This window comes from Plecotus auritus (assembly GCF_963455305.1).
Source record: "Plecotus auritus genome assembly, chromosome: 2".
Classification (NCBI taxonomy): domain Eukaryota; kingdom Metazoa; phylum Chordata; class Mammalia; order Chiroptera; family Vespertilionidae; genus Plecotus; species Plecotus auritus.
Genome location: NC_137771.1, coordinates 184,218,765 through 184,245,980, shown reverse-complemented (window position 1 = coordinate 184,245,980; position 27,216 = coordinate 184,218,765). Strand labels below are relative to the sequence as shown.

Below are 27,216 nucleotides of genomic sequence, written 5' to 3'. Positions count from 1 at the left end.
CCAAGGGTAGATCTTCTGGATACACCCTCATTTAAGAAGTGGAAGAGGCTCAGCAGAGTGACTCAGTACCAAGGGAGCCCAAGGTCACAAAGGCCAAGAGAAAAGAATTATGTCAATAAGCAGGGAATCAATAAGTGCCAAGGTATGCTGAAGGAGGAGAACCTAGGAAAAGTGGTGAGAAATTGCTTCAAGGAAAAATAATAGAACCAGAGTCTAACCTGTTCTGCCATGGAATTCTGAGTAGTCTGGGTAAAATGTCTGTTCTTGAGCATACAGGGTGAAAAAATATTAATACAAAAGGAAAAACAATAATAAACTTCTCAAAAAGCCAGATGGTTCAGACCAGCAACTATGAGTTAAAACCTCAGGGAATAAAGGAAATAAGATAATTCCCTAATTACTTTTCATTTAACATAGATGAAATCAAACAAAACCTCTTGCTTTCGATTGTTAATTAGAGACCAAATCTGCTAAGGAAAACAGATTCTGAACCATCCATAGTATTGAGAAGTCCAAAAGATACGTATTTCCTTCTGGGTAAATAATGGCTGCAAAATTAGCCCAAATCAGTGGTTGGCAAACTGCGGCTTGCGAGCCACATGCAGCTCTTTGGCCCCTTGAGTGTGGCTCTTCCACAAAATACCACAGCCTGGGCGAGTCTGTTTTGAAGAAGTGGCATTAGAAGAAGTTTAAGTTTAAAAAATTTGGCTCTCAAAAGAAATTTCAATCATTGTACTGTTGATATTTGGCTCTGTTGACTAATGAGTTTGCCGAACACTGGCCCAAATGAACTTAATCAGTGCCAGTGAGAAGAGGCTGGCTTTTCCCATGTCACTCAACCTCTGCTCTTTTATTTCTTATGTCCTTGTCAATTTTGCAAAAATCAAACACAGGGGAGAAAAGAAAACTGAAAATGGCTGTAACAGATACAGCTTTACTAGCGTCAAGCCAAGTGAAAGGGATCACAGCCAGTAGCAATGTCAAGGTCCCAGAGATTAAGGAATTATTTTCTCCCCTTAATATTGTCAGGTATGGCAAAATGGAGTCTAGAGTAAAGCTAACTTTTCATGAGTGCTGACCAAAACGTTTTAGCTTCTGTGACTATAGGAGGTCTTTTTAGTGACAGTTTGTGTTTTTTTAATCCAAATGTCATCAAGTGAAGTTTGTGGCTTGTGACCAGCAATTTTTTTTAAAACACAGAAACAGAAGAGAAGAGAAAATAGAATATATCAAGCTATATGACAAGTAAGGATAAGTTTTATTTCACAAACTTTGTGTTCAGTTGTGTATTTGTATGTCTTAGGTTGCAATGTAAAACATGGGGTTTCTTACTGTGTGAATTATAGTAAAAAAAAAAAAAAGTGTGTTGGGAGACAGGCCTAGTAATCAGACTAATTTGTAAAGAGGGTTGGCATTCATCTGAATTAAAGAACACATAGCTGGCTAAATTAGCAAAGAAGGATTTAAACTATTTGTTTGGGCCAAAATAATATTAAAATAAGAATCTCTCAGTGGGCAAGGAAGAGATAATTTTCCACATAAAATTAGAAATAGGAAGGGGGAAAGGAAGGAAGGAAGAGGGGGAAAGAAAAATACAAAGCAAAAGAAGAAAAATTGGGAACCTTTTTGGATGAACATTCTGGGATACATACTCTACTTAAAACAGCACTTCAGACACAGATAGAAAAAAAAGCAAGAAAGTATTTATTCCCAAGAGGGGGAAATCTCAATGAAGCTGAAATTATTCCTGAGCAGCAGGGCCAGTTGGTAGGGGCTTGTAACAGGCTTCTGATGAATAGAAACAATGATAGCTAACCTCTGTTAAATGACAATTTATAATCTCCGGCACATTTCAACGTCACAACAACTTTATGAGGTAGATACTAACATTTCTCCTGCAAGGTGAGTGACAGTGGATTAAATTCATTAAACATTAAAAATAGTTATAAGAAAATATTCCTAGCTATGGGTATTAGACTGTGGAACTTTCCCCCTCAAATTCTTGATGGGCATGGTTTCCCATTATGAGTAGAGGTTGAGGCAGGCAGTTCTAATATCTAATAATTCTAATTAGAATACAGACAAGTCCAAAACGTATATGTAATCATATTGCTGATGTGTTTCTTCATCAAAACCAAATGATGAATATTTTGCTTTCTTCTGAGAATGGCAAGAGAGTCAACATGTCATCCTTGTGTGGTTTTACTCCTGCAATTCTTTTGTATTATTAAATGCAATAATTCATATTAAAAAGAATAAATATTAATACTAATGATAAAATCAAAACTGATGACAGGATAAAAATTCAGTTAAAATTAGCAGGTCACCTCATCCCAGTCCTTTTTTGCTCCAGCAGCATGTGATGAGAATTTAAACAAACGTCTTTCTCTCTGTACTTTATAGAGTCATTTAAATTATAACTTCTGCTAATCCTATTCCCTGTGGAAGGGTGTCTTTTTCCCAGGGCCGATCACTATACTCTTTTCAGAGATATGGAAGAATCAAACCTATAAAATAACTTCACTAATTTTCATAAAAGCGCATTAATCTCACTTTTCAAAGTAATGCATACAGCACTGCACAAATCTGGGTTACAAAGTTTAACAGAAAGGTTCTCATGATGGAATAAAAGAGGGACAAGTGCACGGTTTTTCAGAAAATGCTACTTAGGCTTACGCTGACATGGATCGTCTGCTAAAGCGCTAAGGTCTGGAGGTTTAGAACATATCAGGAGAAATTTGCATTTCTGGGCCAGGGGACAACTCTCCTTTCCTCACTGCGTTGGCATTAACGAGGGCCTTTATTTATTTTTGTATAAGGTGAAGCCACATTGTCGGATTCCTAAAGCTTTTAGTGGGTGGCCTCGACTGGAGATTGGGAAGTGAGGGATCAAGGTCCAGCCAGCTTTGCACTGAGACCTTTGGAACAGAAAGCAGGCCTGCGAAGGCAAAGTTGCAGGCAAGGAGGAGCGTCCAGCACGAAGTTGGCATGACGGGTTCCAGTCCAGCTCCCCTACTCTGTAGCCATCTGTCTGCCTCTCGGCCTCGGTTTCCTTCCCAGTGAACCGAGCTCTCTGCGAAGATTAACCGAGGTAACCTATGTAAAAGGCCCTGGCATAAGTCCACGTTCAATTTGGGTCTTTCTCAGATCAGCCGGGGAGAGTCAGAGCCTGCCCCGCAGGCCGGCGAGTACAGCCTCGCCGAACCCAGTCTGGAGGCGAACCGAGCCCGTTACCTGATTGGGTTGAGCGGCGGGTTTCGGAGGCGAATCAGCGCCAGGCAACTCCGCAACCGCGAATACTCTGCCATGTTTCCTCGGTGCCAGGGTCGCCGCCGCCTCCCACCGCAGTCAGAGCTTCTTTCCCCGCGCGCCCGGCCCCGCAGGAGGGGCGCCCGCTGGGCCAATGCGAGCGCGGCGCCGCCTCCCGCCGCCCGGCGGCTCCCAACCTACCGGCGCCCGTCCTCCGTCGCGGCTCTGCCCCGCTTCCCGGACCCCAGCCCCGAGCGCTGCAAACGCTCATCCGCTTTCTCTGTGTTGGCTCCGCTACCTGCTCCTACCACCAAGTCGACTGGGGAGGACGATGGAAAATGGGTTAAACTGCCAGCAAGTCGAGGTTTGCAATCCCCTGGCCCACTTGGAGGAGTCAGACACAAGTCGTTTCTCATGTCTCCCTCGTTTCAGTTGAACACAGAACTTTCTGCTTTGCGACTACCCACTACCCCTATTCTGCCCCTTAGGCAACCCTCTGTAAAATTTAAAGTTTAAGAGGGCGCTCACTCTCAGGTTCCTGCAAGTGCTGACCCCGCCTTGCTCCTCAACAACACAACGACCCACGGGGTTCCCGTCATCTGTCATCCGGCCCTCCTGTTTGGTATCGGCCTGTGGGACTAGGGACACAGGGAGCTGATCCCATGCTGATCTTTCTGTTGCTGTCTGTGTAAATAATAAACTGCCTGAGTCTATTCTGGGCTCCGATGGGCCGAATCTAAGTGTGCCGAGCCAGTTTAGCAGATGCTAACATGCTGGTGTGCTCAGTGGTTAGAGTAAGGGGGGCCACTGCACCAAAGGGCCAAGAGTTCGATTCCTAGTCAAGGGCATTTACCTGGTTGCAGGTTCTATCCTGGGCCTTTGGGACATGTGTGGGAGGCAACCAATCCATGTGTCTCTTCCCCTCTCCTCCGCCCTCCATCCCTTCCACTCTAAAAATTAATGGATAAATATCCTCCGGTGAGGATTGACCAAAAAATAAAATAAAAACAAAAAAAATTGCACAATGTCATGGACAGTGCCTTTATGTTTACCGGTTCACATGTCTTTATGTTTATCTTCAGGAACTGCTTGTATCAGGTAGAGCTCATAGGAACTGATATTTAACCCTTAATTTCTGGGCAAATATACGAAGTTTGCCAGGGGAGAGGGGACTGCTGTGTGAGAAATGAACCCAACAGTGTCTGGACCAGATTGTTCAAATTGTTAACCAAAAAATAAAATATTTTTCAAAGTGAGAGGCAACAAGCATTTATTTGAGATAGAAAACAATAGCTTTTTTGGGGAATCACTGACTCAGGCAGAAAACCAAATAGTGTTCCAATTAGAATACAAAGGCAAAGGGTATTTATGGAAAGGAAAAGAGGGAAATTACATCCATAAAAGGAAAGCATTTCTATTGATGCAGAAAAGCTAACATAGTGATGCAAATTTAAAAAAAAATTTTTTTAAATTTTCAGTCCAGTAGTCATAATATCTGCTTTCTTGCTATGTTTGCAAATAGTTCTTTGGGATACAATGTTGATTTAGGCCCCGTCCAAAGGTTATTTTGCCCTGTTTTAACATTCCAAAGGGTTGAGGCCTAAGATGTCAAGGCAATTCCTCTGGATGGCTGCTCTGGCTCCATTTTAAAGTGGCTACATTTCTATTATTTTAAACAAAATGATCATCATAATTGTGTAGTATCTGCTAGGTTACATTGTTCTTGTCTCTTCTGGACTGGAATTTTCCTACTCTCTCTCTTTTTTTTTTTTTTTTTTACTTGAGAGTAAAGGTCTTGAAGGTGGATCTGCTTTTACCTTATTAACACCTTGAGACAAATTTGGGGGATGGGAGAGGTGGTGAGCATTTGGAGACTTCACCTCTGGGCCTAACCCTGCCACTAATTATATGACTTTTAATCCCTTGCTTCTCTGGATCCAATTTTCTTTACTTGTAACATCAAGAGGTTAACTAAATTATTATCTCTAAAAAATTTTTCAGTTCTAACATTCTTTGAATTTTTTTGTTCTAAGGATAAATCTTCAACTAAGCTGTTCCCTCCTGTTTTTTCCTGGGTTGACTTTCTCCTGTCCATAATTTATTAAATATCTTCATGTTTTTGAGGACAGGGTCTGGGTTTTATTCAACTTTCCCCCAGTATCTAGCACAATAACCAAGCAGGTGATTTCAACTAGGGCTGAAGTTAGCTCCTATTAAGATACCATCTTTGGCCCTGGCAGGTGGTTAGAGCGGATTCAGGTCAAGGGGTGTACCCGGGTTGCAGGTTCCATCCCGCCCGGTCCAGTCGCGTGTGGGAGGCAATCAATCGTGTCTCTTAACAAGGATGTTTCTCTCTCTCCCTGCCACTCTCTCTGTAAAATCAATGGAAAAAAAACCTCGGGTGAGGATAGAAAATACCATCTTTGTCCGGAGGAGCTCACAATTTAAGGGGGAAAGTGCTAAGCATCATTAATTAATCACTTAAGTAAAAGCTGTGGAAAGGATACCAGGAACACTGGTTCCTGCCTTCCTTATCACTTACATGGTCCACCAGGGAACAAGAGAGCTCTTGTAATAGTTAACGCTTGAATGCTTTCCTTGTGCCTTCGCTTTCCACGTGCTATGTCTCAAGTAACACACACACCAACCCTGTGTCCTGTAGTGGTGTTATCTGCTTCACACTGCAGGAAACAGGCACAGAGCTTACATAACTTGCTTAGGTAACACCGTTACAACTGAGAGGCAGATTCGGACAGGAGACTCGGAAAAATCAGATGAATCACAAGAACAACCTGGTGATTTCTCCAAGGGAACAGAAGAATTTGGAGGAGTGATGAGTTCAAGGTACAGAAGGAGCAGAGGCAAGTGTCTACTGAAGAGAAGGCTGCAGAAGTTGGCACAGAAGTTTGAAAAACAAAAGGGCACTTCTCGGGGCTGGATTACACAGCGGCGATTAGGAAAGCAGGCGGGAAAGAACCGGTGAACGAGACCTGCAGAGCCCCGGGATCCCGGGGACCCAGGAACCGGTGGGAAATGACATCAACAGAGAGGCTGGGCTCTCAGCAGTACAGCGGCCTGGGGACCACCGGCCGGAAGTGAGACAGAGGAAGTCCCGCCCCGGAGGCGGTGCCGGGTGTGAGGGGAGTCGCGATGGGCGGGGAGGAGCTTCGCTGGTCCTCCTGGAACCTTGGATTCCCGACAGGTAACCTGCTGGCCGAACCTGGACCCTGGCAAGGCTGGGGGTTAGGGTTGGTGGCCCAGTTTGCTCGGGGCCCCACGCTCGGGCCGGGGGAAGTGGATCTCACATTAGGGAGTGGCTGGGGGACAGGCTCCTTGGCGTGGAACTCCTAGGGTGATGGGGATACGAGAAACTTTGGGAACGGGGTCGTGAGGGCCGAGGTCGTCGAGGAAATACCGACTGAGTCTCCAGGACTCGGTCACGGCTGTGGGTCGTGGGCTCCGGAGCCTTGGCGCTCGGGGATGGAGAGATGGAGCGATGGAGCCTGGGCGCTGAGATGCGCTGACCTAGAGTTCGGTTGCCGCCTGCACTGACCCCAGTGCAGCTCTGCTAGCAGCGGGCAGAGACTTGGCCTTTTCATCTCTGCATCCTGTGCTTTGCCACTGTTGGGCATTCTTTAGATGCTGTCGAATATGAACTGATGAACGCACGGAGCTGACTGCCTCACCGGGGTGGGGGTGCGGGTGGGGTTGGGGGGACCTTGTCCCGAATTTTAGTGCCCCTACCTCTGAATGTAGAAGTGACTCCAGCGTGGTTCGTTAACCAGTGGTTTATGAGGATGCCGGTGTGGTAGAGATTCCGGACATTGTTTTGTGGTTATTGAAATTTAGAAATGTGCCTTCATATTTATTTTATTTTATTTTATTTTTGGCATGGGAAGAGAAGGCGATTAATTTGACTTATTTCAGGTTTCTTCACTTTTCTGGAAAGAACTTCCAGATGAATGATTCCGGAAAGGAGCTGGCCATCAAATGATAAGCTGCAGCTATAGCACTGAGCTTCTAATTTGTGTTCTAAGTGCTTTCTTCTCATAAATATGAACTCATTTTCCTTTTTCTTAATATTTTCTTTTTATATTGGGGTACTTTTACATCTCATTGAGATGTAAATGAGAATTATTTCATAACTGAGGTGACAATAGTAATTTATAAAAATCCAGTCAGAGATTTCACCTGGTGGGTTCACATAAGGTTAACTTCTTCCAAACAGTTGTAGGAGGCCTCCAAAAGAATAAATCAAAGAAGATGAAATTGTTTCCTTTGTAAACTATTTGTTTAGATGTCTTAAATGTGATGAAAAGTGGGAATGGATCTAAAGAACAAGTACTGTAACCAGATTGGTTTTGGTTGTCAGGCTGTGTAATGGGATCTGAGCATGAATCACTATCTAGCTGCAGTCCCAGGAGGTGACAATGGCTCCTGGGAGGTTCTAGATCTTATTATTAGATTGGATATAATGCAGTAGGCAAACCTGAATTTATGGCTTTGTTTTTGTTTTGTTGCTTTTGTGTGTTATTTTTACAAAGAAGAAACTAGTAAGCATTTTTAGATTTAAAAAAATCTAAGAAGTTCTTAAAAATAGGTTGGAAAAAACAAGAAGTAGACACATAAATAAATATTGCAGTCATTTAAATTTTAAAAGTTTGCCTGCCTTTCAAACTTGTTTTCCCAATGTCTGGAAAGTGTTGGTATCCAAATCACCGCCATCATTGTATGTTCTTGCTTTGGTGTCAACTTTTCAATGTATATAAATATGGTATAAAGTTAGGTTTTGAGACCCTCTAGATTTACTGGAATATTAATGTCTTACTTAAAAATAAAGTTTAATTTTGCTACCTCAATCTGCTGTTCAATGTCATATCCACTTATTTTGCACATCAAAATGTCTGTATTCATAATGGTAACTATTATAACTAGCATTCATAATAAATTGGTATCCAAGTGGTAACTTGGGTTTGTGCATTGACATTCTTGAGGTTTTCAGTTTTGCAGAACACTGATATCCATGGACTCTAACATGGACTTCATTTAAAGAAATCCACGGACCATTAATGGACAAAAACATGAGTCATTTTGTATTGTGGCATTCAAATCCTAGCACTTTGGGAAAGGTAAGTTATCGACTGTGTTTTATTTTAGATGAGAGAATAGCCCTGGATTGGAATAAGAAATTGTAGGATTGTGATTGAAAAATCGGCTGAATCTCTTTAAATTAAGTTTTAATGTGGACCTTCCAAAGAGAGGTTTGTTCTGTGTTTATGAAGCAGTCCTTACTATTTCCTTCTATATCATTCCTGGAAGATTGCTAGATTACTACTCTGCTTTCTTTTTTCTTTATTTCTTTCCTTTTTTTTTTTTTTTTTTTTTTTGAGAGCTTTAAACACTGGTAGTCTGGTAAGTCTTATCAACCTATGGATATTCTATAGCAATGAGGCCTCAAATAGTCATTTAAATAATCTTACATCCAACTTTGGTTCTAGAATAATGTTAAGTCTCAAATATTCTGGCCAGTTTTATGCCTGAGGTTGAAGCAAGAAAAGAGGCCCCAAAATCTCTTTTTTTCCTTATCCTGTCTTATTAGTGCTATTTTCTTTTTTGTTCTTCTTTTCAAAAAAATCTCTCAGATGATTTATTCTCCGGGCCTTTTATCTTTCTATCCCAGGGGATAAATTTTCTCTCTTTTTCTTTTCTACCTTTCCTAGCTTAGGAGTTTGTTAATTTTTAAAATTTTAACTTCTAATTTTACTTGGCAACTTTTAATCACAAAGCTTTAAACTTGTGGTTTTCCTTATCCTTTTTATAGATACATTGGCTTCTTATTTAGAAATTGTTAAATTCTAAAATCAGACAGCAGTTCCAGGAATTCATCTTTTGGATATATTTGTACTTGCACACAAAAATTTGTATATAAAGATATTCATCATATTATTTTAAATAGACAAACAAACTAATTAGTTAATTGAAACTAGAAGTAGCCTAAATATCCCCCACCAAGTATCCTATCTAATAAAAGAGTAATATGCAGATTGACCATCACTCCAACATACAAGATGGCTGCCCCCATGTGGTCAAAGATCCTGCCCCCATGTGGACACAAGATGGCCACCAGGAAAGGGCAGTAGGAAGGGACCAGGCCTGCAAGGGAGGGCAGTTGTGGGCAATCAGGCCAGCAGGGGAGGGCAGTTGGGAGGGACCAGGCCTGCAAGGGAGGGCAGTTGGGGGTGATCAAGCCTGCAGGGGAGGGCAGTTAGGGGTGACCAGGCTGGCAGAGGAGGGAAGTTGGGGGCAAACAGGCTGGCAGGGGAGCAGTTAGACATCAATCAGGCTGGCAGGGGAGTGGCTAGGAGGTGATCAGGCTGGCAGGCAGAAGCGGTTAGGGGCAATCAGGAAGGCAGGCAGGTGAGCAGTTGGGAGCCAGCAGTCCTGGATTGTGAGAGGGATCCCAGATTGGAGAGGGTGCAGGCTGGGCGGAGGGACACCCCTCCCCCCGCCCCCGTGCACGAATTTCGTGCACTAGGCCTCTAGTGATTGAATAAATGCCTTAATACAGTATAGTACTTTGCAACTCTTAGAAAGAATGAAGCAGATCCATAGGTGGAAATATGGAAAAATCTCTGTGAGATACATTGTTAACTGAGAAAAACAATATAGAACTGTATGTATAGTATGTTTTCAAAAGCATACATTTATATATGCATGCAAAATTTCTCTAAATCTATATAATACACTATTATGTTATATTTATTCAGATAGATAGATAGATAGATAGATAGATAGATAGATAGATACATGATTGACACAGGTATTTCTGAGGAATGAGACTACAGGTCTAGAATAGGAAGACTCATATTTTTCTGTATACTCTTTCTGGTAGATTAATTTTTTTATATGAACATGATTTTATTTTTACAATACTAAGAAACGAACAAACAGCAAAGCTTTAGACTAATTTCATAATTAAGGGAGCCTACTACTGACTTTTGTCCTTATAATTACGTGCGCTAGTCAGAGGAATGGAGTTGCATAAGTGAGTTAAGTTTTTTTTACAGAGCTGCATGGAAGGTTTGGTGATATAATAGGTTTTTAGCCTTGACATTATATTATTACTCTTAGGATTACTAAGGATTTGTGATGAACTAAGTGCTTAGTATTGCTGAATTCAATACAGCTATATAGTTTATAGCATGTTGCTGACTTCATGAGGTGATGCGGATGATACTTTCATTTGCAAGCTAGGTTTGTATTGCATTGGCCAGGTTCTTGCCAATGAGCTTCTCATTAGTGAATGGGATGGGCTTTGTTTTATTCGAATTGCTATTTAGGGACTCTACTCTTTAAATAGATATTTAGTTATTATTTCACTTTGTTTTGATTTTTAGAAATAGCCTAAGGCATTTCAAAGAATGGCTTGTTCTCTCTGTTAGTAAAATCATAAACCAGAAAGATAATTTAGATATATATGGATAGTCTTATTCTATACTGATACTACTTTAAATTGGCTGATGATTTGCTTTGGGATGCAGCAAAAATTTCTGGTGACTTTCACTTCTCCAGCCATCTTTGTCTTTCCACACTTTCACTGTGGGAACTTTGGAATAATAGTAATAGGTGAGTAAAATGAGTTATACAAGAAATTTAAAGATATAGTATTCTTCATTTTATTTGAGATCTGCTGAGAATGAGCTATGTAAGATACCTACCCATATGATACCACTGATTGTGTAACTTGTTAAAAATCAAAATGAAGGCCACTAATCTAGGGATTGCATTATGATTCATGGAATAGAACAGTTATGATATGTCAGGTGTTTTATACCATAGTTTGACAGAGTATTTTTCTTACAACCATTGCAGTTAAATGGTGCTTTGCTTCTTGAGATCTTTGGGTTTAATCACAACTAGTCACACAGTGAAAAAATCATTGGGCAGAATGCCTAGAGTGGGACTCCTCCTTATTCTTGCTAACAGAATGGATAGCAAGGAATTGAATCCAAGGGTTGATTGTGTTTTCTGAGTCTTGGTGAATATGGTAAAGGTAACATATAGAAAAAAAGGAGATGAACATGAAGGTAAAACTTACATGTAGCTAACATAGAAATTTGGAAGATACATGTATATATATGTTTATGCATACATATGTGTGGGTCTGTGCACATAGATATATACTACATTGTGTATATAAAATGTATATATATTATTTTACACATAAACTATTTAAAATTTTTTCTGGAAAACAAAAAATTCTAGGAAGATACTCAATTAATCCAAGAGGAAAAAAAGGTCAGAATTTTAAGGCCTCAGAGCTGGACCTGTCATAGGCTAGCTCATGATTGTGAAAGTAGCTTAAAGAATTTTGTATGTTTTTGTATCGTTACAGGAAATAAGTGATGGGAAGGTAGATAAAAGCCTAAGAGTGAGAACATTTAAATCTAGCAATATGTTATGGTTCAGGGTATCTTTTAAGATTCTGTTTTGTGGTATTTGGGAGGGAGGGGGCGGCAAAAAGGGAGAACTCAAAAATTTATTGCTGTTCAATTAGAATTCGAGCTATGTCCATAAGTATTTCCTAGTATTCCAATTGTGTATGATCAAGATGGATTAACTAGATCTATTAACCTACAAAACATGAATGTCCAAAAATTGGTTTCATTGTTTGATAAACCTTGAAGGAAAAGAGAATTGTTTTAATCATTTTTGTGACTAAATGAAAGGGCAACTGTGATGATCTAGATTGAGGGGACTGGGACTATTTTGTTCAGAAAATAGAAGACTTTGGAAGAGTTGGAGAAACTCCATAGGGAGTACATTTGTTTCTGTTGAGGCCAAAATTAATTCTAGCTGAGAGAAGGTATAGAGCTTGTCAACAGTGGAGCAGATTGTGTCAAGAGGCAGTGAACTGCAGGTCATTAGGGTTGCTTAAGCAAGGTTTGAACATCAGCAATGCTGCAGAGGGGATTTCTCAATGTATGGGAGATCAAACTAGATTAATATGAAAGTCGCTTTCAAACCTAAGATTTTTTTATAGTGAAATAAAGTGATTTTTAAAAATAGCACAAGTATCTATTATCTCTATATTTAAATACTCATAGCTAACTTATTTCTGGTCATTTTTCCACCAAGCTCCACTTACCCATAACCAGGAAATAAATTTAAAAATTAACCCCAAATATAAGACACAAACTATATGCTTTTTTCAGGTCCTTACTCAGTTTATTTACTTAGACATAGTTCTAACAGGCTTAATTAATAGGCATCTTAACTCCACAGTGTATTAGAAGCAGCAAATTGTTGCTGTGCCAAGTGCTTCTATTAGAGGCAGGCACATTGACAAGCAAGGGCAAGAAGATAATCAGAAAGTAAACCAACTAATTTTAAAATTGTAATAACCCAGGCTCATTTGATTAGGTGAAAATAGCTCTATATTAATGGATATTCATAATGATAAGTTTGAACTTAAATAAGTTATGTTCAGCATTTTCTATTTAAGAAGATTATAAAATTTTAGAAAGATCTCTTCCGTGTGTTTAATGACAGAAGACAGATATTTGGCATTTGGAGGGGCTGCATTGTAGAATAGAAAGAACATGGATTCTAGACTAGTAAAGACAGGTTTGAATCTGGCTTCTAGGATCTATTACATGTTCTGTAAATTAAGTTTATTATTCATTCCAAGCTTCAATCTTATCTGGAAAATAGGAATTTACTCAAGAATAAAGATAATATATGTAAAAGATTTGCCTATATTAGGTGATAAGTAATAGCTATTATTATTTCATTATTACCATAAAGCTTACTCTACCTTGAATGTTTTATTTGTACAGGTAATCCATGTCTTCTTTATAAAAATTAGCATATATATATATATATATATATATATGGGGAATATTAGGATATATATATCACCAAAAAGATATAAGAAGTAAAGTTGCCTATATTCTTCTACTATTGTCAGTGTTTTAGTGGCATGCTTTACTTTAAAACTGCTGTGACAGGATGGCACTTCTGAGAGGTGATTGTTGAAACTACTGTTGGGAAACTTAAATTAGTCACTACACATTCTAATCAGAATATATGCAGTGAAAGATGGTTACAGGGCACAATGCTGATTTGCAGAAAACCTTAGTCCTGGTCAATTTTCTTACATGAAAACCAGTCCTGTAGAGCATTGGATGTAACTTGGTGTTCTGGAGCCGGAAGACCCCACTCTTTCTCAGCTGGATAAACTACCTCCATTCTTCTCTGTGGTTTCAATTCCTTCATCTGTAAATTGAGGGTAATAGTAGTGTCTCATTCATGGGGCTGCTGTAAGGACTAAGTGAATTTATATAAAGTATGAAGAGCAGTGCCTGGCACAAAGTATAAATTCAGTAAATATTACTTGCTGTTTTTATCATTAATTTTTAAAACCTTAAGGTTTTCTTGGGAGGAAAGGCAGGTTTATAGGAGCACATAAATTAAAAAGAAGCAAGTTAGAAATACCACAAAAGTAGTCAGTAAGATTTATGATATGTTATTCATTTGAACCTGCAGAGTGTTCTGAATTTTTTCATTCTTAAAGGCTTTGTTACTTTTTCCTCCCTGTTTAAATATTTTAAAATAATATTCCTAGTTCAATCCCTTTACCCCATGAAATCAATTTCATTTTCTTTCATCTTTTCCAACAAATATTTTGGCCGTGCTTTCAAAGATCAAAAGCCCTTTAAGACAATCAGATGTCATGGATATCGATTCAGGAAATAATCATTAAATCAGTTTATTTTACTACAACCCAAAGTGGTTTGGTAAGAACTTTAAATTCTGTTTCAATTTAAAGTGAAGAATATTAATCTAATAGATAAGTCAATGAACGTGTTAAGCTATTCTGTACACTATATTCTTTAAAAATTTTTTTCTTTTTGTTTTTTTCTTAGTTCTTTCAGCATGTTATCTAGTGTTGTTATTAATTCTGGTCAAAGCATTATAGCTTTTCAGAATCCTTTAAGCAATTTTTATTAGACTTGCTAGTAGAATTTGTGTGTGTGTGTTTTGTTTTGTTTTAAAGCATCAAGTACAAGTTTTTGAAGACCCTGAGGCCTACCATCATTATGCACTCAAGATTTGAATTTGAATAACTTCATCAAGACTTAGATCCTCTTCAAAAGTCTCAAGTTTCATCTGCATTAAAGCTCTCCATTAAACTCTGTCACAAAATTAAAAGCTTAAAGGGACTAAAATCCATTAATACAATTTCATTGTATACCCCTTTTTCTGATCTCTCCAACTTCCTTCATCTTAGGATCTTTCATATTGCCTATGTTCCTTTAGACTAGAGCCAAGAAAACAGTACTTTCCAGAAGAATATACTGTATATCCTGTGGCCATAAATTTTCATTGCTAGAGAAATATAAACTTGGCAGGATCAGTTTAGAATCACATCTTTTGTTGTGGCCTATAAAAACTTGAGTTAACAATAAGAAAAGGAGGATAAAGTGGTAGAAATATTTGAGGTCAGATTATACTCTCTGAGGCTATGTAGTTTAGAGAAAAGAGCTTCAGCCTAAAAGTTGATGGTTCTTATTCTCTCTGCCTCTTCCCAAATATTTGATAACTGGGAAAATCACTTAAGTGCTCTGAGCCTTAAGTTCATCTGAAACGTAAATCTGATAGTATTTTCCCTGCCTACCTCACAGGTTGTTGTGAGGATTAACTGAAGTAGTGTGCATAGAAAGGACTGTTAGATAAAATGTGCAATATAGACATAGTTGCAAGTCATCCCCTCAGCTTTTGGACCTGGAAAGGTAGGTGATTTAAGCACACTGAAGGCCCTATGTCCAGGCTGGATACGCGGTAACAAGGCTGTGTTAATTTTTGTTTTCTCTGAGTACATAGAGTTCTCTTAGGGGCTAATTCTAAGAAAGAGGAAGACTATAAATAGCCCTAAAATTATAAGTTAGCATTGATAATGTTCTAGGGCTGTTATGTCTTGTAACATATTTGTGATTTGCAACATTGGTTACTAAGTTGTGACCCACATTAAAAATATTTTTTATTTAAGCATTTTATTTACGTGTTTTGTTTAATATTTTTATTTCAGAGAGGAAGGGAAGGGGAGAGAGAGATAGAACATCAATGATGAGAGAGAATCATTGATTGGCTGCCTCTTGCCTCCTACCAGGAGTTGAACCCAAAATCAGGGCATGTGTCCTGACCAGGAATCAAACCATGACCTCTTGGTTCAATCAACCACTGAGCTACGCTGGCTGGGTGACCCACATTTTTAAAAAATATGAATGAACATAAAGCAGAAAATTTCATAATGCATCTCACCTGGTAATAATCAGTAGTGTTTAATAGTGTTTTAGTTGTATATGTGTGTGAATGTGTGCGTTTGTATTTGTGTACTTGGTCGTTAAATAAAATGCATTTTTCCTGAGTTGCAATTGCTTTTCTAGGAGCATCATTTTAGTACTAATGCCTTTCTACACATTTGGATTCCTAGGGGGCTGTTTCTTTTCACTTTATACTGCTTGTAACAAAAGAATTAACAGTTAATATCAGATTGACTTGGTGTAATTAATGGGATATTTTTTAAAAAACTTAGAGTACAGAGAAAGCCTATAGGTCTTCTGGGTATTTTATATAACACTAGAGGCCCAGTGCTTGAAATTTGTGCACGGGGGTGTGTCCCTCAGCCCAGCCTGCACCCTCTCCAATCTGGGACCCCTCAAGGGATGTCCGACTGCCCGTTTAGGCCCAATCCTACTGGGACTGCTGGCTCCCAACTGCTCACCTGCCTGCCTTCCTGATTGCCCCTAACCGCTTCTGCCTGCCAGCCTGATCACCCCCTAACCACTCCCCTGCCAGCCTGATTGATGCCTAACTGCTCCCCTGCCAGCCTGGTCACCCCTAACTGCCCTCCCCTGCCGGCCTGGCCCCCCCTAACTGCCCTCCCCTGCCTGCCTGGTCACCCCCAACTGCCCTCCCCTGCAGGCCTGGTCCCCCCCAACTGCCCTCCCCTGCAGGCTTGATCACCCCCAACTGCCCTCCCCTGCAGGCCTGGTCCCTCCCAACTGCCCTCCCTTGCAGGCCTGGTCCCTCTCAACTGCCCTCCCCTGCTGACCTTGTGGTGGCCATCTTGTGTCCACATGGGGGCAGCCATCTTTGACCACATGGGGGCAGCCATCTTGTGTGTTGGAGTGATGGTCAATTTGCATGTTACTCTTTTATTAGATAGGATTCTAATACCATTTACTCTGACACCCAGACTGTTAATAACATTTAATATTGGTTCAACCTCACACTAGTAGAAACATTATATGAAACTAGAGGCCCAGTGCACAAATTTGTGCATCAGTGGGGTCCTTCTGCCTGGCCTGCGGGATCAGGCTGAAACTGGCTCTCCAACATCCCCTGAGGGGTCCTGGATTGCAAGAGGGCACAGGCCAGGCTGAGGGACCCCACCAGTGCACAGTCAGGGCCGGGGAGGGATGCGGGAGGTTGGCTGGCGGGGAGGGACCGTGGGAGGGCTCCAGGGCATGTCTGGCCCATCTCGCTCAGGCCCGATTGGCTGGACCCCAACAGCAAGCTAACCTACTGGTCAGAGTATAAGATGTTTTTTCTTTAAATACTAGAGGCCCAGTGCACACAATTCTTGCCCGGTAGGGGATCCCTCAGCCCAGCCTGCATCCTCTCGCAATCCGGGACCCCTCTGGGGATATCGGGCCTAAGCTGGCAGTCGGACATCCCTCTCACAATCTGGGACACTGCATGCACCAGTGACCATAGTTTTCATGCAGATGAAAGACATCTTGTTGTTGTATGGGCAGCTACATTTTTTTGCCCTGATTATAAAAACTAGTACATAATATGATCCTTCTGAGGCAGTAGTACCATTTTCCCCATCTTATGGGTGGAAAAACTGAAGCAGAGAGAAGTTAAGTAATTGGCTTTGTCACACAGATATAAGTGTCAGAATAAAGGCTGACCACAAAATGTGCAAGCCAGAGTCCATGCATGTCATCGCTGCATCATCCTGTTTTTTTTCAGTGTTAGAGTAGCCTTGGCAGGTTTTAATTTTTAAATCTATGAGACTGTTCCCAATATATAGGGTAAGGTCCCTAGGCCTACCCAGCGATCAGGACCATCTGTGGGGCGACTGGTGGGCGGGGCGATCAGGGGGCCCCGCTGGCACTGCCTTGGCTGGCAGCCTGGTGCTGCCCCCAAGCCAGCCCCATCCCCTGATCACCACCGCTGATCGCCTCCCTCTCAGGGGGCAGATGCTCAATGCAGGAGCAGCTCCTGCATTGAGCATCTGCCCCCTGGTGGTCAGTACGCATCATGGCAACTGGTCATTCCTCCGGTCAGTCGGCTGTTTGGTCGATTTACATATTAGGGTTTTATTACATAGGATTTTGTTACTTTTATTTTTCTGGCCTAATGGCAAACAAAACACTCCCACTTAGCTTAGCATTGTTTGAGGATTCCCTGGAAGATAGGCTACAGAGAATATAATTCCTATGACTAAGAGCCTCTCTAGAAGAGAAAATGCCATTTTTTTCTCTCTGAATAACTAAATGTGTCTTTAATGATTTAAAATAAATAAGTCACTGACTAACTTATTCAACTGTTTCTCTAAAAACAGATATTCACCTTTTTGGTAATAGCTTGGTTAGCAACAGGTGACTTTTGTAGTACCTATGAACAACAATAGGGAATGGCTTTTTCTTCCAAGCGTTGTTAATTCTAATTCCTGGTGAAGAACTAATTCTTTAGTGAACTGAAAAATTACATTTGGTGCCCTGGGAATATTTATTTAAGTTTGGATGGAATATTATAGCAGAAAATACTGATATTTTTCTCTTTACAAATTATATAAATATATATAATCCTGGAGACATGAATATTTACCAGAAGATTTAAAATGTAGAATCCAAGTTCTTTATTTTTCTGAACAGTCATAGCCAAACTTCATGCATTGGTAGAAACAGAACAAATTGCATAGATTGTGTATCTTTTGTGTATAACAATTGACAACAGTGGCATAAAGGTTCATTATTATCTATGACCAGCATTTTGTTGGCTCTCCCTCCCAAAAGAATCACATTGAAATTTATCATTTCTCCATGGAAAAGGTAGGATTTACCCACAAAAAAAGGTTAATAACACTAGTTAGATAGCCTCAGCCTCTTGGACCTTCTTCCACCCTCATAAATCTAATTCATCATCAAATTATCTTTTCTACCTCCTGAATTTCTTTCAAACTATCCATCTCTCTGTTCTCACTACACTTATGCTATCACCATCATATATACACTTCTGCAATAGCTCTTAACTGGTTTTCTGAATTCACTCTTCTCGCTTCCAATCTCATTGTTTTTAGAGTCATCTTTAGAGCACACAACTCTAATCTTTTTGGTCTCCTGTTTGAATTCAACCTAAAATCTCCATTCATTCTTCTTTGCCTACTTAACTCCAACCACAATAGCCTTCCAATTCCTTAAAGGTGCCATTTGTTTTTTTCTTCACTTAATTCACTCCTCGTGTTACCAATCTCACCTTAAATATTTTTTTGTCTTCAAAGGCCTTTCCCCACAGCTCAGACTAGAGCAGCCTTGCGCAAACTACGGCCTGCGGGCCGGATCCGGCTGTTCTATCCGGTTCTATTGCTTTCCCCTCCGCTCCTTTACTTTGAATTTATATTAGTTCACACAAACACTCCATCCATGCTTTTGTTCCTGCCCTCCGGTCCAGTTTAAGAACCCATTGTGGCCCTCGAGTCAAAAAGTTTGCCCACCCCTGGAGAGTATACTGTTCTTCCTCGTTATTCTTTCATAAGTCACCCAGTTCATCTCACACCTGGCATGGTTGTAATATTTGCTTAATAGTTTGTTAATATTCTTTTAAAAAAAAATTAAAAAATATATGTTTTTAGTGATGAAAGGGAGAGGGATAGAAAGATGAAAACATTGATGAGAGAGAAACATCATCAATTGGCATGCCCCCACCAAGGATGGAGACCCTGGCATGTGCCCTGACTGGGAATCAAACCAGTGACCTCTTGGTTCATGGGTTAATGCTCAGCTACTGAGCCACAACAGCCAGGCCATTTGTTAATGTTCTTACCTACAGAATTAAAGCTTTATAAGGACAAGGACTGATGCCTGTTTTATTTACCACGATATGCCCACTGCTTAGGGAAATCCTAGTAAATAGTATGAATTCAGTCGATATTTGTGGACTAATTGTTTCCACGGCTACCACTAGTCATTTAGATGTTTCACATACTACAAATTCTTCTAGGTTATTTAATTTCTGTTCAGAATCTTCTAATTGCTTCTCATTTCACTCCAGTTACAACCTGAAGTCCTTATAAAGGTCTTACCTGATCTGCCTTTGCTCTCCCCTTCTCTCTCTTATCATCTCCTAACAGCTCCAGCCACTCTTGTCTCCTAGCTGATGCTCAGAAATGGAAAGTTTTCTTCTGCCTCAGGGACTTTGTACTTGATATTGCCTGAACCTGGAATGTTCTTGCCTGGAATGTGGCTTCCTCCTTCATCTTCAGATGCTTCAAGTCATGACTTACCACCCCAGTAAATTTTTATTTCAAATTGTAGCCTCTCCACCACCCCATGCCATCCCTATTCCTCTTCCCTGCTTTATTTTTCTCCATGGTACTTATCTCTGACACTATTTACCAGTGTTTCCCCCAATACCCAGAGTAGTGCCTGACACATGGTAGGCACTTAGAACTTATTTATTAAATGAATGAATTTAACTTGTACTTATAGAGATGTATATTTGCAACAATGAGACCTATAACCTGAGTTGTGGGACTTAATATTTTAAAAGTTGAGTTAATTAAGCTTATTTATATCTTGCTCTGTTCTAAAAGATATTTGAGGTGACTTCTAAAAATATAGTACAAAAGGATTAAGACATAAAGAGGACAAAACAAAGAATGTAATAGTAACATTAAACTGGGTAAAGTTATATGGAACATCCTCCCTAGTGGGTAAAGATAATTGTAAATTTGTCTCATTAAAGACGGCTTAGAAATGGTAATTGGACAGGAATCATGAATTTTTTTCTGTGGCACAGGTCATGGACATTTGAGTCTTGCATAGGAACCCAGAAAACCTATTTGATTTAACTATAAAATTGTGAAATGGCTCTTCTAGAAAAACTTACTTTGTATTAGGAAATTCCCTATTGGTGTAAGATGCACATAGAGATGACAGTCATGGCTACCAGCTTCTGCTTATATTATGCCCAGGACATTTCAAAGGTGATTCAAACTTAGTTGGACATTTTTGAAAGTCTGCTGACAAAGATACCAACCAGCACATTAATTACTCTAGTTTCTCTGACTTTAACGATGAGGTAGTATGAGATTCCAATTGCTGTGGCTCCCTTCCTTTTGAGACAGATGATTGATGACTTAGAAATAGGTTTTTAATTTTGCAATATATACATCTATCAAATCATAATGTTGTAAACCTTAAACTAATACAAGGTTATATGTCAACTAGAGGCCCGGTGCACAAAATTTGTACACGGGGGAGGGGGTGTCCCTCAGCCCAGCCTGCACCCTCTCCAATCTGGGACCCCTCGGGGGATGTCCAACTGCCAGTTTAGGCCCAATCCCTGTGGGCATCCCTCTCACAGTCTCGGATTACTGGCTCCCAACTGCTTGCCTGCCTGCCTGCCTGATTGCCCCCTAACCACTCCCCTGCCAGACTGATTGATGTCTAACTGCTCCCCTGCCAGCCCAATCACCCCCAACTGCCCTCCCCTGCTGGCCCAGTCGCCCCCAACTGCCCTCCCCTGCCGGCCCAGTCGCCCCCAACTGCCCTCCCCTGCCAGCCCGATCGCCCCCAACTGCCCTCCCCTGCAGGCCCAGTCACCCCCAACTGCCCTCCCCTGCTGACCTGGTTGCCCATAACTACCCTCCCCTGCTAACCTGGTTGCTCCTAACTGCCCTGCCCTGCTGGCCTGATCACCCACAACTGCCCTCCCCTGCCGAGCATCTTGGGGCGGCTATCTTATGACCATATGGGGGCGGCCATCTTGTGTGAGGGTGTGATGGTCAATTTGCATATTACCTCTTTATTGTATTTCAATAAAACTGGTTTTAATACAATCAACAACTGAATTGGGGTGAGAACTGGGAGTAAAGCCAGTGAATCTTTTGCCAATATAGCAGCCAAAATCAGACCTACGGTGTGTGTATGTGAAGTTAAGTGGGACATTATATGGTATGTGAGTCTATGTCTTTCTGTTTATGGGTTCTGCTGGCAAAATGTGCTCTTTTTGACTTTTTCTTTTCTTTCTTTCTTTTTTTAACCTTCTCCTTTCTATCTTTGACCTAAAGAGAAACAGGACTTTTTGAAGTCAAATCTTCTGTCCTGCTCTCTTTCTTTAGGGTTGAAAAGGGGGAACTAAGCCAACATTAGACTTTTAGAGAAATAATGGAAATATGTACGTTTTAAAAATCATTTATGTTCTATATATCCTATCTAATAAAGAGGGAATATGCTAATTGACCATCACTCCGTCACAAAGATGGCTGCACCCACAGCTGAAGCCAAGTTCCCATAAGGAGCCTTAACGAGCAATCAGCAGGAATCTAAGCCTACGCCCTCCCCCGCCCCCATAGGGCTTGACGGGGGACCTCAGGCAGCATCCCCCACCCGGCAGAGCTTGACAGGGGACCTCAGTCCGCATCCCCCATCTAGCAGGGCTTGACAGAGGACCTCAGGCCTCATCCCCCGCCCTGGTGTCAGGCTTGGGGACCTCAGGCCATGCCCCCCACCCTGGCGCCAGGCAAGGGGACCTGAGGCCATGCCCCCCGCCTGGCGGGGCTTGACAGGGGACCTCAAAGTGCACTTCCTGTCCTGGTGCTGGGCTAGGGGACCTCAGGCTGCTCCCCCTGCCCCAGTGCCAAGCTGGGGACCTCAGGCCTGCCCCCAACCAGGTGGGGCTTGACAGGGGACTTCAGGCCATGCCCCACACCCCGGCACCAGGCCAGGGGACCTCAGACTGCATCCCCTGCTCAGTGGGTCTTGTCGGGGGACCTCAGGCTGCACCCCCGACCCCAGCATCAGGCCAGGGGACCTGATACTACACCCCCCTGCCTGGCTGGGCTTGACAGGGGACCTCAGGCTGTGACCCCCACCCAGTGGGGCTTGACAGAGGACCTCAAGGTGCACTCCCAGTGCTGGGTTGGGGGAACTCAGGCTGCGCCCCCCATCCCAGCACCAGGCCGGGGAACCTCATACCACACCCCCTGCCTGGCGGGGCTTGACGGGGAACCTCAGGCCGCACCCCTGCCCCAGCGCTGGTCCAGGGGACCTGAGGCTGTGCCCCCCTGCCTGGCTGGGCTTGACAGGGGACCTCAGGCCATGCCCCCCGCCCAGCAGGGCTTGATGGGGGACCTCAAGGTGCACTTCCCATCCTGGTGCTGGGCTAGGGGACCTCAGGCTGCTCTCCCACCCCAGCACCAGGCTGGGGGACCTCAGGCCACGCCCCCCACCAGGTGGGGCTTGACAGTGGACTTCAGGCTGCATCCCCCACCCTGGAACCAGGCCAGGGGACCTCAGGCTGCACCCCCCGCCCCAGCACCAGGCCAGGGGACCTGAGGCTGCGCCCCCCTGCCTGGTGGGGCTTGACAGGGGACCTCAGGCCGTGCTCCCCACCCAGCGGGGCTTGACAGGGGACCTCAAAGTGCACCTCCAGTGCTGGGTTGGGGGAACTCAGGCCACACACCCCCCCCTCGTCCTGGTGCTGGGCCAGGGGACCTGAGGCTACATCCCCTGCCTGGCAGGGCTTGACAAGGGTGGGACTGGCCAGATCTGGATCTAGCCCAATGGGGGTGGGGGCCGACCGGGTCTGGGTCTCACGCAATTTTGAGGCGCATGTGGGTGGGCGAGGACTTGACTCTGGGTCCCGTGGTGCGCCCCAGACTCTAACAGGAGGAAGGTTTTCATATACATTTTACTAATTTTCTTTCATCTCTGACACTTCTATTATAGAGAAAGGGCAAATAGCAATATTAAATTATTTCCTCTAATTAATACCCTTTTAATGTGCATGAATTTCGTGCACCGGGCCACTAGTTTAAAAGAAAAAAATGTGAGGAGACATAATAAGAACATCACAGACCCATTAAAATGGACAATTCTCATAAAAGGCAAGTAATTTTACCAAAATCATTATGAATGCCATGTTGCTGATTAAATGAACATATTGGGTATGTTTAATCTATAAATATACATTATTCCAAATAATTTAAAATGTGTTAATTGAATGTACTTTACATATTTACTGGAACTTTATGTTCATTTTTAGAAAAATCAAGCATCTCGTCAGTTTGGTGTTTGATAAGTACTAGTGGAAAACCTGAGAACAGACAGACAGAACTATCAGTGTAAAAATAATGCAAACATCATCATATCTTTTAGCATAAGTGGTGTAGGAGCAGAAAGATCTTGTTTTCAGTAAAAGTGGTGAAGTGGCAGAAAGAAAATATCTCCCAGTGTCTTTGCTGACACAAACTTTGCTATAGTGAGGACAAAAATAATATGTCCAGGATTTTAACTCACTGTTTCCCAACTGTGTTATTCAGAATGCTAACACAGCTAAAAAAGACTCTTAAACCAAAAGCATTCTGAATTAAGTTTGGAAAATGTTGCATTCTTTTTTGGAAATTTATAATACACTTTTCAAACTTATGTGTTGCCAGAACACTTTTGCTCATAAAATCTTAATAGCCCTTGGAATAGTATATCAGAAAATGTTGTTCTAGATTTTAAAATATATTTTAAAATATATACATACATATATACGTGTATAATAATATATTCTACAATAGTATTTGATATACTCTAAAACTAAGTAAGTAAATCCTAATTATCAATAAAATTTTCATCTAATGTAGAATATAGATGTTAAAATATTAAATGAATATAGATATTAAAATATTAAAATTATTCTAAAACTAGAGGCCGAGTGCATGAATTCATGCACCAGTGGGGTCCTCGGACTGGCCTATGGAATTGGGCCGAAACTGGCTCTCCAACATCCCCCGAGGGGTCCTGGATTGCAAGAAGGCGCAGGCCAGGCTGAGGGACCCCACTGGTGCAGGATTAGGGCTCAGGGAGGAACACGGGAGGTTGGCCAACTGGGGAGGGACTATGTGAGGGCTCCAGGGCATGTCCAACCCGTCTCGCTCAGTCCCAATCAGCCAGACTCCAGCAGCAAGCTAACCTACTGGTCGAAGCATCTACCCCCTGGTGGTCAGTGCACATCACAGCGAGTGGTTGAGCGGCCTTAGCATATCATTAGCATATTATGCTTTGATTGGTTGAACAGATGACCAGAAAACCGGATACTTAGCATTTTAGGCTTTTATTATATAGGACTAGAGGCCCGATGCACAAAATTCATGCAAGAGTAGGCCTTCCTTCCCCTGGCTGCCAGCAATGGCTTCCCTCTGGCACCCAGGACCCGGGCTTCCCTCAGCCTCTGGCAGGCACCCGGGACCTGGGCTTCCCTCACAGCCCCGGCTTCATCTTGAAGATGGTCTGGAAGGATGTCTGGTCTAATTAGCATATTATGCCTTTATTATTATAGATTGGTACATATGTACTAAATTGAATGTGTGGTCATTAAATAATTTGTGCAATGTTGGCATAATTACTATCTTTTCCTGGAAGCACTTTCTTTACTTAGCCTCCAGTACATGACACCCTTTGGGCTTACCTCCTACTTCTCTGACTATTCCTTCTACCTAGACTCATTTCTCTTGATGATCTCATCTGGTCTCAAGGATTTAATACCATCTTTACTTGAAAATTTTTATCTCCAGCTTGAGCTCTCCTCTGAACTTCAAAACTGCCAACTTAACATTTCCACTTGTATGCTTAATATTCATCTCAAACTTAACATGTTCAAAATTGAACTTTAATATTCCCTCTCATCACAATGTTTTTAAGTTTTTTCCTCAGTAACAGACAATTCCATCCATCCTGTTTCTCAACCCTGGAGTTATCCTTGACTGCTTTCTTTCTCTCACATCTGCAATCAGATCCTTTAGAAAGCCCTGTTGTCTCTGCCCTAAAAATATAACCAGAATCCAATCACCTCTACTGCTACCCCTTACACTTGCCTCCTAATTTATCTTCTTGCTTTTACCCTTGCCCCTTTCAATCTATTAACATAGTAGCCAAAGTGACCCAGTTAAAACAGAAGGCACATCACATCACTCTGCTTAAAACTGCGAAAGCTTCCTACCTCAAGAATGGAAACCCTTTACCTCTCCTACTTCTCTTCCCCAGATGCTCTTGCGTCAGCCTACTCTCTGTGTATAGGGACTTCGCCGGTGCTGTTCCCTGTGCTTGGAATGCTCTAGGTACCATGTGGCACTTTCCTTCGCCTCTTTCAGGGCTTGACTCAGAGGTCACCTCAGTGAGGTCTAACTGCCAACCCCCTACTCCCTTTCACCACACACACTTTTTAATCCCTTTTTCTTGCTTTCTTTTTCTCTTTAACACTTCTTAGTAAGTAATATTCTCTATATTTCCCTTATTTATCTTATTTCTCTCTTGCAATACTAGAATGTAAGCTGCATGAGAGCAAGGTAAATTGTTTTGTCTTTTTTGTTTGGTTGTTCTCTGTTATAACCCTAGTGTCTAGGCTCTAGAACAGGGGTGGGCAAACTTTTTGACTCGAGGGCCACAATGGGTTCTTAAACTGGACCGGAGGGCCGGAACAAAAGCATGGATAGAGTGTTTGTGTGAACTAATATAAATTCAAAGTAAACATCATTACATAAAAGGGTACGGTCTTTTTTTTTTTCCAATAGTTTTATTCATTTCAAACATTTTAACAAGAAGAATGTAAACACTAATTATTATAATTTGAAACTTCAAAAAATGGAGGAATCATAGCACAATAACATACCTTATATTGAAGATAGCAAAGGCAAAATAAAATTGCCTAACAAAGGAAAGGTACAAAAGCCTTTCAAATTAAACTTAAATATAATAAAATAATTTAAAACTAAAACAAATGGAAAAGAACAAAATGTGTAAACAGTAAATTAAACATTTTCTTTAGTGCAACTTCCAAATTATGCCCGGGACATAGATGTAGATGGCAATGTAGACTGGGTTGAAAGGTTTTTGGTCTTTAAAACATCAACTTCAGTGGGAACAGTGTTGTTGGTCTCCTTTTTAGCTAATGCTCTGATACTGTGCTCTCCAGGGGCGTGTCTCCCTACATCACCACGATAACGTGTCTACGCATTCCCAGGGTGATGTCGGAGGACGCATCCACGGGCATTACAAGGAGCCTCTGGAAAATTGAGAGGTTGTTCCTTCTACTGAATGGGCGGATATAAATCCGCCCACTCAGAAGAAGGAGCTGCGGCCGTGTTTCCCGATGTTGCCATGTTAACACTGCTGCTGGTGAAGGAGCGGAGGGGAGAGCAAGAGAACCCTCCGCTCTTTCGGCTCCACAGGCCCAATAGAACAGCCGAACGGGCCGGATCCGGCCCGCGGGCCATAGTTTGCCCACAGCTGCTCTAGAACAAGGCCTGGTTCATAGAAGGTACTAAATAAATATTTGTGGAATGAACTAATGAATTAATCATTTATGGAATTGCTTAATTGCCTTAATTCAGTGAATATAACATTGTTTAGTTTCCTTATGTGACTGAATATAAAATAAAGGTTGCATCTATACATAAATCAAAGTAGTTTTGAGATAATGGGGAAATCCCATTTAAATTGAGAATTTCTCAGAATGTCAGTATACATTTATATTCATTCAAATACTGTTTATTCAACACTTGCTATTTTCAGATATGCTTTCAATATGCAATTAGAAATAATACTTTCAGCAAGTTAGAATTCAGTAAATTGCTCCTAAATGAATAAGGTAGACATAGTATGGTGGTAGTATCTTTTTCTG

The 27,216-nt window shown here is 41.6% G+C and overlaps 2 protein-coding genes across 3 annotated transcripts in view; one reads left to right on the top strand and one right to left on the bottom strand.

The window, feature by feature from the left end:
- Positions 1 to 3,429, bottom strand: part of EHHADH (enoyl-CoA hydratase and 3-hydroxyacyl CoA dehydrogenase) — a 46,345-nt gene extending 42,916 nt beyond the window's left edge. The window contains exon 1 of the mRNA XM_080655424.1: positions 3,235 to 3,429. Within this exon, the coding sequence (XP_080511550.1) occupies positions 3,235 to 3,308 (74 nt within the window). The 5' untranslated portion in view covers positions 3,309 to 3,429. The remainder of the gene's footprint in view (positions 1 to 3,234) is intronic.
- Positions 3,430 to 5,965: 2,536 nt separating this feature from the next.
- MAP3K13 (mitogen-activated protein kinase kinase kinase 13) overlaps positions 5,966 to 27,216 on the top strand; it is a 165,797-nt gene continuing 144,546 nt past the window's right edge. The window contains exons 1-2 of one of the 2 annotated variants that reach the window (XM_080655362.1): positions 5,966 to 6,451; positions 8,252 to 8,378. The gene's annotated coding sequence lies outside the window, so the exon portion shown is untranslated. The remainder of the gene's footprint in view (positions 6,452 to 8,251; positions 8,379 to 27,216) is intronic. The other variant, XM_080655363.1, reaches the window with a different exon arrangement.